Genomic DNA, 15,081 nt, shown 5'->3' on the forward strand with positions numbered 1-15,081 from the left:
TCTTTTGTGCTTAAAGGCATGTCTCCTATGGCTTCGTTCCAGAATTTGGAGGAATACATCAATTTTTTCCACTCTTTACACTTAATGATTTAATGTCCTCTTTTCTTTCTACTCTTTTGAATAAAGGAGCATTTTTTCTTTCCACTCTTTTGAATAAAGGAGCATTTATTTATTTACTGCTTTATCATATTTTCCTGTAAGTTGTGAAACTCAGATGTCCTTTAATTAATGCATTTGTAGTCTCAGAAGTGTTATATAGATCATCTTGAATCAGAATTTTACACTGAGGTTACTCAAAATCCATATATCTATCTGTCTGTCTAACCTATCATCTACCTACCTACCTACCTGCCCGCCCGCCCGCGCGCCTGCCCACCCACCTACTTACCTACCTACATATCATGTATGTATGTTGTTGTTAGGCTCTATCAAGTTGGTTCTGATTCATAGCAACCCCTAATAGAACAAAACACTGCCCTGTCCTGCACCATCCTCACAATCATTGTTATGGTCGAGCCCATTGTTGCAGCCACTGTGTCAATCTCTCTTGCTGAGAGCCTTCCTCTTTTTCACTGACCCTCTACTTTACCAAGCATGATGTCCTTCTCCAGGAACTAGTCCCTCCAGATAACATGTCCAAAGTACTTGAGATGAAGTCTTGGCATCCTTGCTTCTGAGGAGCATTCAGGCTGTACTTCTTCCAAGGCAGATTTGTTCATTCTTCTCGTAGTCTATGGTATATTCAGTATTCTTTGCCAACACCATAATTCAAAGGCATGAATTCTTCAGTCTTCCTTATTCATTGTCCAGCTTTCACATGCATATGAGGTGACTGAAAACACCATGGCACCATGGCTTGGATCAGGCACACCTTGGTCCTTAAAGTGACATCTTTGCTTTTTAGCACTTGAAAGAGGTCTTCTGCAGATTTGCCCAATACAATATGTCATTTGATTCCTTGACTGTGGCTTCCATGAGTGTTGATTGTGGATCCAAGTAAAATGAAATCCTTGACAACTTCAGTCTTTTCTCCCTTTATCATGATGTTGCTTATTGGTCCAGTTGCGAGGATTTGTGTTTTTTTTTGTGTGTGTGTTGGGGTGTAATCCATACTGAAGGCTGTAGTCTTTGATCGTCATTAGTAAGTGCTTCAAGTCCTCTTTAGTTTCAGCAAGCAAAGTTGTGTCATCTGTATATCACAGGTTGTTAATGAGTCTTCCACCAATCCTGATGGTGTGTTCTTTTTCATATATTTCAGATTATTTGTTCAGCTTCCACATAGAATAGGTATGGTGAAAGGATACAGCCCTGATTCACAGCTTTCCTGACTTTAAACCATGTACTATGCCTTTGTTCTGTTCAAAGGACTGCCTCTTGGTCTATATACATGTTCTTCATGAGCACAATTAAATGTTCTGGAATTCCCATTCTTTGTAATGTTATCCATAATTTGTTATAATCCACACAGTCAAATGCCTTTCTGTGGTCAATTAAAACACATGTAAACATCTTTCTGGTATTCCCTACTTTCAGCAAAGATCCACCTGATAACAGCAACGATATCCCTTGCTCCACATTCTCTACTGAATTTGGCATGAATTTCTGGCAGTTTCTTATAGACGGACATCCTGCTGCAACCGTTTTTGAGTATCTTCAGCAAAATTTTACTTGTATCTGATATTAATGAAATTACTCAATAATTTCTGCATTCTGTTGGATCACCTTTATTTGGAACAGATATAAATATGGATTTCTTCAGTCAGTTAGCCAAGTAGCTCTCTTTGAAATTTCTTGGCATAGATGAGGGAGCACCTCCAGAGCTGCATCCATTTGTAGAAACATCTCAATTGGTGTTCCGTCAATTCCTGGAGCCTTGTTTTTCACCAGTGCCGTCAGTGCAGCTTGGCCTTGTTCCTTCAGTACCATAGGTTCTTAATCATATGCTACCTTCTGAAATGGTTGAACATCAATTCTTTTTGGTGCAGTGACTCTGTGTATTCCTTCCATCTTCTTTTGATGCTTCCTGTTGTTCAATATTTTGCCCATAGAATCCTTCAAAATTGCCACTTGAAGTTTGAATTTTTAATTCAGTTCTCTCAGCTTGACAAATGCTGAGCGTGTTCTTCCTTTTTGGTTTTCTAACTCCAGGTCTTTGCACTTTTCATTATAATGCTTTGTCTTCTTGAGCAGCCCTTTGCAATCGTCTGTTCAGCTCTTTTATTTCATCATTTCTTCCTTTTGCTTTAGGTACTCTACATTCAAGAGCAAGTTTCAGAGTCTCCTCTGATGTCCATTTTGGTCTCTTCTTTCTTTCCTGTTTTTTTAATTGACTTTTTTCATTCTTTGTGTATGATGTCTTTGATTTCATTCCACAACTCATCTGGTCTTTAGTTATTAGTTTTCAATGTGTCAAATCTGTTCCTGAGGTGGTCTCTAAATTCAGGTGAGATATTCCTAGGCAGTCTGCCATCCAAGTACTAACCAGGCCTGACCCTGCTTAGCTTCCAAGATCAGATGAAATTAGGCATGTTCAGGGTGGTATGGCTGTAGGGAGGCGGGGTATACTTAAGGTCATATTTTGGCTCTCATGGACTTGCTTTAATTTTTTTTCAGCTTCAATTTGTACTTGCATATGAGCAATTGATGGTCTGTTCTGGAGTCAGCTCTTGGGTTTGTTATAACTGATGGTATTGAGCTTCTCCATTGTCCTTTTACACAGGTGTAGTCAGTTTTATTCCTGTGTATTCCATCTGGTGAGGTCCACATATAGAGTGGCTTTTTATCTTATTGGAAAAGATTTTTGCAATGAAGAAGTTGTTAGTATTGGAAAATTCTGTTATGCAATCTCCAGCATCATTTCTATCACAAAGGCCATATTTTCCAACTACTGATCCTTCCTCTTTGTTTCCAACTTTCAAATTCCAATTATCAGTAATTATCAATGCATCTTGCTTGCATGTTTGATCAATTCTGAGTACGGAAGTTGGTAAAAATCTTCAATTTCCTCATCTTTGGCGTTAATGGTTGGTGCATAAATTTGAATAATAGTCAAATTAACTGGTCTTCATTGTAGGTGTATGATATTATCCTATCACTGACAGTGTTGCCCTTCAGGATACATCTTGAAATGTTCTTGATGATGAGTGCAATGCCATTCCTGTTTGAGTTGTCATTTCCAGCATAGTAGACCATATGATTGTCCGATTCAAAATGGTCGATACGAGTCCATTTCAGATCATTAATGCCTAGAGTATTGATTTTGTTGTTGTTAGGTGCCGTCAAGTCAGTTCTGACTCATAGTGACCCTATGAACAACAGAATGAAATACTCCCTGGTCCTGCGCCATCCTCACGATTGTTGCTATGCTTGAACACGTTGCAGCCACTGTGCCAATCCATCTCGTTGAGGTTCTTCCTCTTTTTTGCTGATCTTCTACTTTACCAAGCATGATGTCCTTCTCCAGGGACTGATGCCTCCTGATAACATGTCCAAAGCACGTGAGACGTAGTCTCGCCATCCTTGGTTCTAAGGAACATTCTGGTTATACTTCTTCCAAGACAGATTTGTTCATTCTTTTGGCAGTCCATGGTATATTCAATATTCTCCAGCACCACAATTCAAAGGTGTCAATTCGTCTTTGGTCTTCTTTATTTGTTGTCCAGCTTTCACATGCATATGAAGCAATCGAAAACACCTTGGCTTGAGTCAGGCCTACCTTAGTCCTCAAGGTGACATCCTTGCTTTTCAACACTTTAAAGAGATCTTTTGCAGCCAATTTGCCCCATGCAATGTGTCTTTTGATTTCTTGATGCTGCTTCCATGGATGTTGATTGTGGATTCAAGTAAAATGAAATGCTTGTCAACCTCAATCTCCTCTCCATTTATCATGATGTTGCTTATTGGCCCAGTTGTGAGGATTTTTGTTTTCTTTATGTTGAGGTGTTATCTGTACTGAAGGCTGTGGTCTTTGATCTTAATAAGTGCTTCAAGTCGTCTTCACTTTGAGCAAGCAAGGTTGTGTCATCTGCATAAAGCAGGTTGTTAATGAGTCTTCCTCCAGTCCTGATGCCCGTTGTTCTTCATAAAATCCAGCTTCTCAGATTATTTGCTCAACATACAGATTGAATAGATGTGGTGAAAGGATACAGCCCTGATGCACTCCTTTTGACTTTAAACCATGCAATATCCCCTTGTCCTGTTTGGACAACTGCCTCTTGATCCATGTACAGGTTCCTCATGAGTACAATTAAGTGTTTGCAGTTCTCATTCTCCGCAATGTTGGTATGATCTGCACAGTTGGATGCCTTTGCATAGTCAGTAAAACACAGGTAAACATCTTTCTGGTATTCTTTGCATTCAGCCAGGATTCATATAACATCAGCAGATATCCTTGGTTCCACGTCCTCTTCTGAATCTGGCTTGAATTTCTGGCAGTTCCCTGTTGATAATACTGTTGTAGCTGCTTTTGAGTTATCTTCAGCAAAATTTTGTTTGCATGTGATACTAATGATATTGTTCAATAATTTCCACATTCTGTTGGATCACCTTTCTTGAGAATAGGCATAAATATGGATCTCCTCCAGTCGGCTGGCCAGGTAGCTGTCTTCCAAATTTCTTGGCATAGATGAGTGAGCATTTCCAGTGCTGTATCCCTTGGTTGAAACATCTCAGTTGATATTCCGTCAGTTTCTGGAGCCTTGTTTTTCGCCAGTACCTTCAGTGCAGCTTGGACATCTTCCTTCAGTACCATTGGTTCATGATCATATGTTAGCTCCTGAAATGTCTGAAGGTTGACCAGTTTTTTTGCTACAGTGACTCTGTGTAGTCCTTATATCTTCTTTTGATGCTTCCTGTGTCACCTAATATTTTTCCCGTAGAATCCCTCAGTATTGCAACTTGAGGCTTGAATTTCTTCTTCAGTTCTTTCAGCTTGAGAAATGCAGAGCATGTTCTTCCCTTTTGGTTTTCTATCTCCAGGTGTCTGCACATGTCATTATAATACTTTGTCTTCTCTAGCTGCCCTTTGAGATCTTCTGTTCAGCTCTTTTACTTCATCATTTTTTCCTGTTGCTTTAGCTACTCGATGTTCAAGAGCAAGTTTCAGAGTCTCTTCTGACATCCATTTAGGTCTTTTCTTTCTCTCCAGTCTTTTTAATGGCTTCTTGCTTTCTTCATGGGTGATGTCCTTGATGTCATTCCACAACTCATCTGATCTTCAGTCATTAGTGTTCAGCACTTCAAATCTATTCTTGGGATGGTCTCTAAATTCAGGTGGGATATACTCAAGGTTGTACTTTGGCTCTCATGGACTTTTTCTAGTTTTTTTCAGTTTCAATTTGAACTTGCATGTGAGTAACTGATGGCCTGATCTGGAGTCTGCCCCTGGCCTTGTTCTGACTGATGATATTGAGCTTTTCCATGGTCTTTTTCCACAGATATAGTCAGTTTGTGTACTGTGTATTCATAAGGTGAAGTTCATGTGTGTAGTCCCTGTTTATGTTGATGAAAAAAGGTATTTGCAATGAAGAAGTCGTTGGTCTTGCAAAATTCTATCATGTGATCCCTGCCATCATTTCTGTCACCAAGGCTAAGATACATTTGTTCGATCTTTATGTGTTATATTTTATTTTTGATGACTTCCAATTTTCCTGTTTTCATACTTCATACATTCCACATTCCAATTATTAATAGATGTTTGCAGCTGTTTCTTCTCATTTTAAGTTGTGCCACATCAGCAAATGAAGGTCCGGAAAGCTTTACTCCAATCTTTTTTTTTTTTTTTATATCATTAAGGTCAACTCTCCTTTGAGGAGGCAGCTCTTCCCCAGTTGTCTTTTGAGTGTCTCCCAACCTGAAGGGCTCATCTTCCAGCACCATATTAGACAGTGTTCTCCTGCTATTCCTAAGGTTCACTGGCTCATTTTTTCAGAAGCAGACCACCAAGTGCCTGTTCCTTGATTGTGTTAGTCTAGAAGCTCCACTGAAACCTATCCACCATGGGTGACCCTGCAGGTATGTGAAATATCAGTGGGATAGCTTCCAGTGTCACAGCAACACTCAAGCCACCATAGGATGACAAACTGACAGGTGAGTGATGGTATGTGTATATACACACACACACACACATATACACACACACACACACGTGGAAACCCAGGTGGTGTAGTGGTTAAGTGCTACAGCTGCTAACCAAAAGGTCAGCAGTTCGAATCCTCCAGGCGCTCCTTGGGAACTCTACGGGGCAGTTCTACTCTGTCCTCTAGGGTCGCTATGAGTCGGAATCGACTCAACGGCAGTGGGTTTGGTTTGGGTTTTTGGTTATATACACACATGTATATGTGTATATTTATATATACATATTCATTCAGTTATAGTGTGTAGCTAACACCCAAACATACAAATTGTGTCTGATAATACAGAAAAACCTCCGAGAACAGACAGCTCTGTTTAAATCCCAGTATTGTCACATATTCTCTGAGAGATTTTGGCGAAGTTACTTTTCTGAACTTAAGTTTTTTCATCTGTAAAAAGGAGATGATAATACACCTACCTGTAGAGCTGTTGTAGGGATAAAATGTATGAGTAAATGTAAAGCACTTAGCGAGTACCTGGCATATAGTAAGTTTTCACTAAATGTTAGCAGTTATTCGTCTTATCACTTGATTTTTTTTTGTGGGGTAGGGGAGGGGTGAGGAGGGGGCACTATTCAAGTAAATCACGTGCTTTTGTAATTCCAAATAATTGGGTAAATGATGGCTACTTTACTAGATTCTTCTGAATGGCAGCTGTTCAGACTTGAGGGTAGTGGGGCATGGAATGCAGGAAAATAATAATTTCTTAAAACTAGAATTCTAGTCTATATATATATATATATATATATATATATGGGGAGTTTATTTCCCAAACAATCTAGACACATAAATCTCTCAATTATTTTGATTTGAAAACTTATGCATATGAAAAATCTTACAAAATCTATAGAAATAAAATCACATTATTTATTTAACGAATCATTTTTTTACTGGAAAAAAAAAAAAAAACAAAAAACATAACCAAACTGTGCAATATGAAGACTAATAAATCCAGGCCTAGGAGTAGCCATAAATATATAGTATGAAATTATATCCTCTCCGAACTGAGAAACCTTCCTTAACCAAAACACTTCCTTAACCAAACCCACTGCTGTCCAGGCAATTCTGACTCATAGCGACCTTGTAGGATAGGGTGGAACTACCCCATAGGGTTTCCAAGGCCATAAATCTTTATGGAAGCAGACTGCAACGTCTTTCTCAGGCACAAAGCGGTTGGTGGGTTTTAATTGCCAACCTTTTGGTTAGCAGCCAAGTGCTTAACCACAGTGCCTCCACACCTCTTTTGGGGAGACCTTAATGATTATGAAATCAGGCGCCCCTCCCTCCTTGAGGTTAAGAGATGTGCTTATCATGTGCACAACCAGGATAAAAGCCAGTTTTTAAATTACCGTCTTGAATTTCTTCACTGTTTTCTCATCTTTTATTATGGTGAATTCCTTTTTAGTGCTTATGAAAATAAGTCTGTAATATTACATAGCCGCTCCTCACTTCAATGCCAACATATCCTTTGAATAGTATTACTTAGCTAATGATAACATTTTATAAATTTTATTCTTAATTGAATATTTTCAAAAGTAGTCCAAGGGGGATGAATTAATAAAATGAAGTGGATAGAGTTCATCACAAGAATGTTCCCTGAGCTCTGCATTATAGGGAGGGGCTTTTTTGTTTGGAGGCTGGATGCATAAGCAGTAACTCAAGATGGCAGCTAGCAGGGTAGAAAATTGGAAGAGGAGGAAGCCAGATTTCTAGCTGGTACTAAAAAGACAGGTTCCTACGTATACCCATTAAAAGCCCATTGTCATTGAGTTAATTCTGACTCATAGCAAGCCTATAAGACAGAGCAGAACTGCCTGATAGAGTTTCCAAGGAGCAGCTGATGGATTTGAACTGCAAGGCTTTTGGTTAGCAGCCATAGCTCTTAACCACTGCGCTACCAGGGCTCCCCTACATATGTCATCAGTAAATCTGCTCTCTTATCGTTCTCCTCCCAAACATGCACACACACTGAAAATAAGACCTAGTGTTTGGGATAGGGCAACCTACTTGGTAAAAACAAATTAAGACTTCATAATGAACTTAATCTGATTTAAAGATGAAGATATCAAAACTCTGAGAAAGAGACCAAAGTTGTGTAACTTTTATTACCTAACAGATCTAGGATTCAAACCCCTGGCTCTCTAATTCTAAAGGTTTTCATCACTGCACCAATGTTAGTGTTTGGGAAATTCCAAGACATACTAATTTTCCTTAATGAGGAGTGTTTGTTGTAATATTTCTTTTTATCAACACAAAAACTAATTCTTAGACTAGTTGTTAGACTATCTCCTTTGTCATTTTGATTACAAAATCATATAAGCACTGAAAAGATCTTAAAATTCAGCTGCCTTTAGTTTTGGATGAAGGAACTGAGGCCCAGAGTGGTCCACCGACTTGTCCAGTATTCCCCAGCTGGTTAGTGACAGTCTTAGCACAAGACCTCATCCTGTGTCACCTCTCTAATTTTCAAAGTATGCCCTGGGGTCTAGTTTATTTTACCATTTTTTAAAGACTACCGACTGTTTATGTGCTTTCTAGTCCTAATAATCCACATATTATATTATTGCTTTTGTGACTATTTTACTTGCAAATATTTATTTTATATTTAAAAAATAAAGCTGCATTCATTCATGTGTTGGTGAATTTGAGAGGCAATAATGGAATAGTTTAAAATTGCTGTCAATAGGTTGATATGCTGAGAAGAAATAAAACTGCATCTCAAAGTAAACTTGACTTAAAATTATAGTGTTCATATTTATGACAGACTGGAATGTCCCCTTTAAATCAAGGCAAAATAAACATTATATTTCCATTTTAAATATTCTGAAAAAGTGACAACAATTTAAGGCTATTAGCATTTCAAACATATTTAAATGTGGATGCACCTGACAGCTTCATTTAATCAGTTTAACCTTTGCCTTTTATTATATAGATCTTCACGCTATTTCTACTGTTGAGAAATCAAGTGCATAATAATTTACCCATGATTCACAGAAACAACTACCTTACTTGAATTACCCCACAATGCTCCTTAACGTTTGTATTGAGACTGTAATTATCAACATTCTTCTTTCTGAAAAAAGCTATTGAAGCTATTTTAGGGCTCCCAACTTAACTAGGATTTCAAAAAAAGTACACATATAGAATTTGTAAAATTGACAGTTTTTATTCTTCCAAATTGTACTCTTTTTGTTTGGGTGAGTGTTAAAGTAGAAATACTGCATTCAGAATCACGGGAAATTTTCATTATACTGGTGCCCTCTCCTTCCAAATCCTGATGAATAGGGGTGTGTGTTTAGCTAGGAAGTAGAGGAGTAAAATAAGAATTTGGATGCCATTTCTAGCACTAAGAGCAATCTTTCATTCCTACAGTATCATAAAGTAAGGCTATTCCCAATATATCAGATTTTAAACAATTACATGAAAGCAGTTATCTCCCATCATGAAGTTCAAAACATATCATGTCTTGAAATTAGTCGTTTTGTTGCCCTTGAATTTTCTCAGCCACCTTGTGGTTTCAGTCAGAAAGATGTCCCGCCCCTGATCTTTTTGTCAATGATGCGTCTGGATTTGGGGGATTTTCTAGGCTATTGACATATTTGATGCTACGATTTCAAAATTCAGTTTGTTGATTAATGCTTTAGTAGAGGGATAAAGGAATATTTCAAAAAGCAGATCTTTAACTTTAAAAGACAGGCTGTAAAGTGCAGATAACAATGGATACTCTTTCTTCTTGCCACTTTCCCTGTGGTTTCTATTGTTCATGCAATTTGTTGAGGTTAGTTGATGCTACTTCATACAAGTTGTGTTTTCAGTGATCTGCAGTGCTGGGTATCCCTATTCATTGAACAAACAAACAAAAATATCCTGGGGATAAAAGAAGACTCTTCCTCTTTAAATGAAAAAACAAAAACCAAACCCACTGCCTTCGAGTCAATTCCGACTCATAGCGACCCTAAATAGCAGACAGAAAATAGGATTTGGGGGATTTGAATTTCCATGTGGGATTACTGTATTTGTCCGTAGGAAGAAAGACTCATTGTGGTTAGTTCCTGGTTACCTTTCTTAAAGATACATACAGACCGCCACACCCACACCTGGTATTTATATAAGGCAGAGGGCTCACAGTTTGGTGACAATTAGGCGAGTATATGGCTACTTCTCTCGCTGACTGTCAGCCCCGAGCAGTTGCATTAGGCTTGAAGACTGGGAGGTGGAGCCTTTTGGCTCACCGCAGCGAGTTCCCCTCTCCTTTCTCTCTCCCGGCTTCCGTGTGCTGCTCCGTGGAGTGGCATAGGCAGGGTGTGCTCGCAGACCATGCAATAACCTGCAGTTTCTATCTGGGGCGCCCACAGAGAAGAACACCGGGAAAGAAAGACAGCACCAGTGCCATGGGTCAGCTTTGCTGCTTTCCCTTCTCAAGAGATGAGGAAAAAATCAGTAAGTGTGATTTGTACCGTGCAGGATCCTAAGTGGTTGACTATTTTGTGTGGCTGTCTTTTAGGTTGGGGTAGTTTTGTTTTTCCCTTATGAGCAGAATAGCAGTTTAATCGGCAGCGATTTTTATTGTGCATTTCTTGAAAGGGCTCGTCAGTGTGTAGTTATAAATTAACTGTAAAAGTACAGTAACTCAATAGATAGGCTATGTTAAAAATACAAATACTGAAAAACACTCATTTCTGATTTTGTTCTGTTGGTATTCTTAGAGCTCATTCTATACCGCACCACCTAGAGTCAGAGTTTAGTTTGGAGTTTCTTTAAATCACTGCATACAATTTGATGGCATGTAGAAGCCAGACTTCATTTTCTTATCTGAAACCGGCATATTTTAAGAGCAGTACTCAATAGTAGCATATAGAGAGTTAAAGCTGGGTTTAGAATGACGTGTAGTACACATTTGGAGATATTTTCGTGTATCATCTGCTTTGTTCTTCACGGAGGGAATTCAGGTGTAATTATAAGACCACTCCAAGCAAGTGATGCTGCTTTGCTTCCAGCAAAAGCCTCGCATTTTTAACCGAACGTCAGGCAGGTTCCACATCTGATGATGGCCCAGAAAACAGAACTTAGTGGTGACATTTGCCTTGAATTTTTTTTCCCTCACTGGCTCACGTGTATTAACGTACACTTTTAGCTTTGCTAAATGGAACACTGGAATTTTAATTAGTGTGCTGAATAGACTTTGCTGTACACTAAAAAAAAAAAAAAAATAGTGAATTTTTACATGTCAATAAAATGTTTCAGTCATACTAAATTTGCAGCCACATTTCTGTCACGTCAGTGCTTGATTCTAATTTAAACAGTCCACAGAATTTCATGATATCTGGTTCAGATACTCAGAAGACCCAGACTTCTACATCTGGTTTGTATTTTCTGCTGCTTGCTCCTCAGGAATCTAGCCAGGGACAGATTAAAAATAATAATAATACATATCCTATACCTGTTCACTTGGCATATAAGCCAATAAGACATCTTTTGGGAAAGCTTTGGAATAAATGTCAGGAGACTTTGGAACATTTGAGTGTTAACAAGAGCTGATTAGGCTGTGCTCTGAATTTTACTCATAAAAATGATACTATACAGTATGTGATGGCCCCAATCTTAAACCTCAGGTGTCCTTAACAACAAAATTGTTCACTTTCTAACAATGAACATTGACATTCATTTGGCAGCCCCAAACTTTTCAGATATTTGTCAGAATGATTTATTTGCAATTACTCAGGATTTTGGTTGATTAATTTCTTGGGAAACATCATTATTTGAAAAACCTTGCCTGGATAGATGCAGGGATAGTGAATTCTTTCCTTATCCTTCACCTCTCCCTGGTCCACTGCTCAGGGCAGTTGTGCTTCCCCTTTATTCTGTGTCACTTCTTCCCTGTCTGCAAACAGCCTTCTGAGCTCTCTCTGAAGTCAAGTTTCAACTCAATGAGGAATTTGTTTCTTTCTATTTTCTTATCTGAAACTGTTGGGGAGCAAAGTCATGTGTTTTATGTATAGTTCTTTCTAATTTTGACTGATTGGAAGTGGTATAGACTGCTTTTTGGGTTCACTTTCTCAAATTCCCAACATTCAAAAAGAAAATGAAGACACTACACTGTGTCTAAAGGGCAGTTCTAGTCCAAAAGTGCTAATTATGGTTAGAGTCCATGCGTACACTCCCCTTTTCCTCATTCACTCCTGATGAACCTGAGATCTTTCCCACTCTCCCCTTTCAGCTATCTTTGTCTTCGTTGCTTCACTGTTTTTTCCTCCTAATCTGCTCCACACTCCCTTCACGCTCTGGCCCCTTCCGCATGTGTTCATACACATCTGCACATTGTAGAGCTGTTTCCTGATCCTGTGCTTAATCTTTCTGCTCTAGGATGGTTGAAAGAGAAGGTTCTCTACCACGTACTGTTGTACTGCCAGTAAGACATGTCTAAGTACTTCAAAATGGAGGCTTTAAAAAAAAAGTAGCAGAGAATTCATTGCCCAGCGTGCCTCCAGAAATGTAAATTAGCACTAACTGCTGGTATCTAGTTCACAGTTGTGTTGACCCCATGAAAGAATCCATAATAGAAGTTTGGGAGGGCTCAGCATTTTTCTGAACTTGGCTACTGGATTGTAGTAACCTCCTGTGCCTTGTTCATCTTTATGTCCCCACCTAGTAGCCTTGTTACCCTTCTGCGAGTCACAAAATGCCAGTGCCCACACGCTTCTAATTCTACTGCCAAGGTTTGTAGCCCTGAAATGTTCCTCCCGAGGGCAACTCATGGAGAATTGAGTGAGTTTTTGGTGAAAGTCTGAATTTGTGGGTGTTATTCTCAAAATACAGGTGAGTTGGAAAGCCCATCCTCTGCAGTACTACAGGGATACAGCAAGGATATAGCCAGCTGGCCAAGTGGTAAGAGCCAAGTGACCCCCTTATCTCCTCCCGGTGCTATTTTATTCTGCTTTTGCCTTTTGGTGGTGGTGGTAGATAGAATTCTAATTTAATTGATTTAGTATATCGATAGCAAACAAAATGATTTTTTAATCAACTAGTTGTGCATGGGCCTCAGTTTGTGTGGATAGTTGACTGTGTACCCAGAAATCTTGATAATGGGGTGAATAATCAAGTATAATGACACTCATCTGTGGTTTATCAATTAATGCAGCACAAACCAGCTAGACCTTTTTTGCTTAAATCCCAGCAGCTTAACATTTTTCCAAAATGTATACTTTTTTGACCACAGTAAGTAGAATATACTGACAGTAAATGAATGTTTCTTGGAAGATTAGGCTCTTTCTATTGCTCTACAGAAAAATTCTTCAACATTAAAAATTACTATAAGTATTGTAGGATTAAAAAATAATGTAGATATTCTCCAATGTAGTTTTTACTGAAATCTTACGTAGCTCTGATTTTCTTTGCATTACCTAATTTCTCATGTGAATTTCCTGAAAAGAATGTCCATTAACAAGAGGATTATTGCACAGGCTTACTGACCACTGCCATTTATCAATGTCATTGAACAAATCTCAAAAGAAAACTCTGTAACTAAATAGACACTCTATAGCTAATTAGAAAACATTTTACTTGCTCTTTTCCTATTGCAAATCTACCCATTTTGAAGTATATTGCTTTTATGTAAAATGAAATGGGTAAACGCGCAAAGACGAACTGAACTGCCTCATGTGGTAGTCAGCTTCTCATCACTGGAGGTATTCAAGCATAGGACAGGAACCACTCCTAAGGATGTTGTAAGGGAGAATGAAACAGCTAATAAATAAGTGCTTCTACAAGTTGATTACTTTTACCCTCATAGTCTATGATGTTGAAAATAAAATATTGGTATAAGTATGCATTTTAACAAGACACACGTATTTTAAGTTTATGCATGAATTATGTTTTAATATAGTGGTTTTGTGTGGGACAAGTCACCAGGGTTGTTTGTAGTATTTACTTCATAAACATGAGTCAAATCTCTGGGTAGTTTGTCCCTGATGACTTCGCATCTGATGGTGTTCCTCTAATATATGAATTGAGGTATACAGTGTTGACTTCTTGCCTGCTGAATATTTATATTTTTGAACCATAATTATCATGGTGGTTATTGTTCATTTATACTCAGGGAAGTCTGTATGTATATTTTCCAATTCTTCAGAAGATTTCCTAGAAATCCTATAGCCTTATACTTGACTCTTCTCATTTCCAGTTAGGATACATTAACATCATGGTGGTTATCTTTAAAAAAAATTTTTTTTTTATTATGGTAAAAATATGTATAACAAAACATTTGCCAGTTCAACAATATTTACATGTAGAATTCGGTGACATTGATGACGTTATTCATGTTGTGCGACCATCAGTGCTATCCTTTTTCAAGTGACTCTAACCCCACGAACAGAAACTCCGTATCCACTAAGCAAGGAATCCTCCTTTTCTACTTCCTCCGCCCCTGATCTCTATACATTTAAAAAGCTTTGGTCTTTATACATTTGCCTATTTCATATAAGTGGGCTCCTACAATATTTGTCCCTTTGTGACCAACTTCACTAAGCATAGTGTTTTCAAAGTTCATGCATGTTGTAGTGTGTATAAGGAATTCATTTTTCTTTACAGCTGAGTAATATTCCATTTTATGTATATACCACATTTTGTCTGTCCATTCATATATCCATAGACGTTTAGATTGCTTCCACCTTTTGGCCATTGTGAATAGCCTGCAGTGAACTTTGGTGTACAGGTTTCTGTTTGCATTCCTGCTTTCCATTTTTTGGGGGGTGTTTGGAAGTTCGAGTCTACCCAGAGGCTCCTAGGAAGAAAGACCTGGTGATCTCCTTCCCCAAAATCAGCCAGTGAAAACTCTGTAGAGCACAGTTCTACTCTGACACACATGGGGTTGCCAGGAGTCAGAGGCAACTTGCTGACAACTGGTTTAGTTATATTTTCATATGTTCGCTGTATCTCACCACAAAATTTCAAG

General features: G+C 38.4%; 1 protein-coding gene across 6 annotated transcripts in view; it reads left to right on the plus strand.

Moving 5' to 3' along the window:
- AKAP7 (A-kinase anchoring protein 7) overlaps positions 1-15,081 on the plus strand; it is a 158,991-nt gene that overhangs the window by 107,855 nt on the left and 36,055 nt on the right. For 2 of the 6 annotated variants that reach the window (XR_007519279.1, XM_049900850.1), the window contains exon 8: positions 12,948-13,016. The exons of 2 other annotated variants lie outside the window; for them this stretch is intronic. Coding sequence is in view for 1 of the 4 variants with exons in the window: in XM_049900850.1 (XP_049756807.1) it covers positions 12,948-13,016 (69 nt within the window). In the remaining 3 variants the exon portion in view is untranslated. Of the gene's footprint in view, positions 1-8,968; positions 10,572-12,947; positions 13,017-15,081 lie in introns of those variants that run through there. 2 more of the 6 variants (XR_007519282.1, XR_007519286.1) reach the window with 2 other exon arrangements.

This window comes from Elephas maximus, chromosome 1 (assembly GCF_024166365.1).
Source record: "Elephas maximus indicus isolate mEleMax1 chromosome 1, mEleMax1 primary haplotype, whole genome shotgun sequence".
Classification (NCBI taxonomy): Eukaryota; Metazoa; Chordata; class Mammalia; order Proboscidea; family Elephantidae; genus Elephas; species Elephas maximus.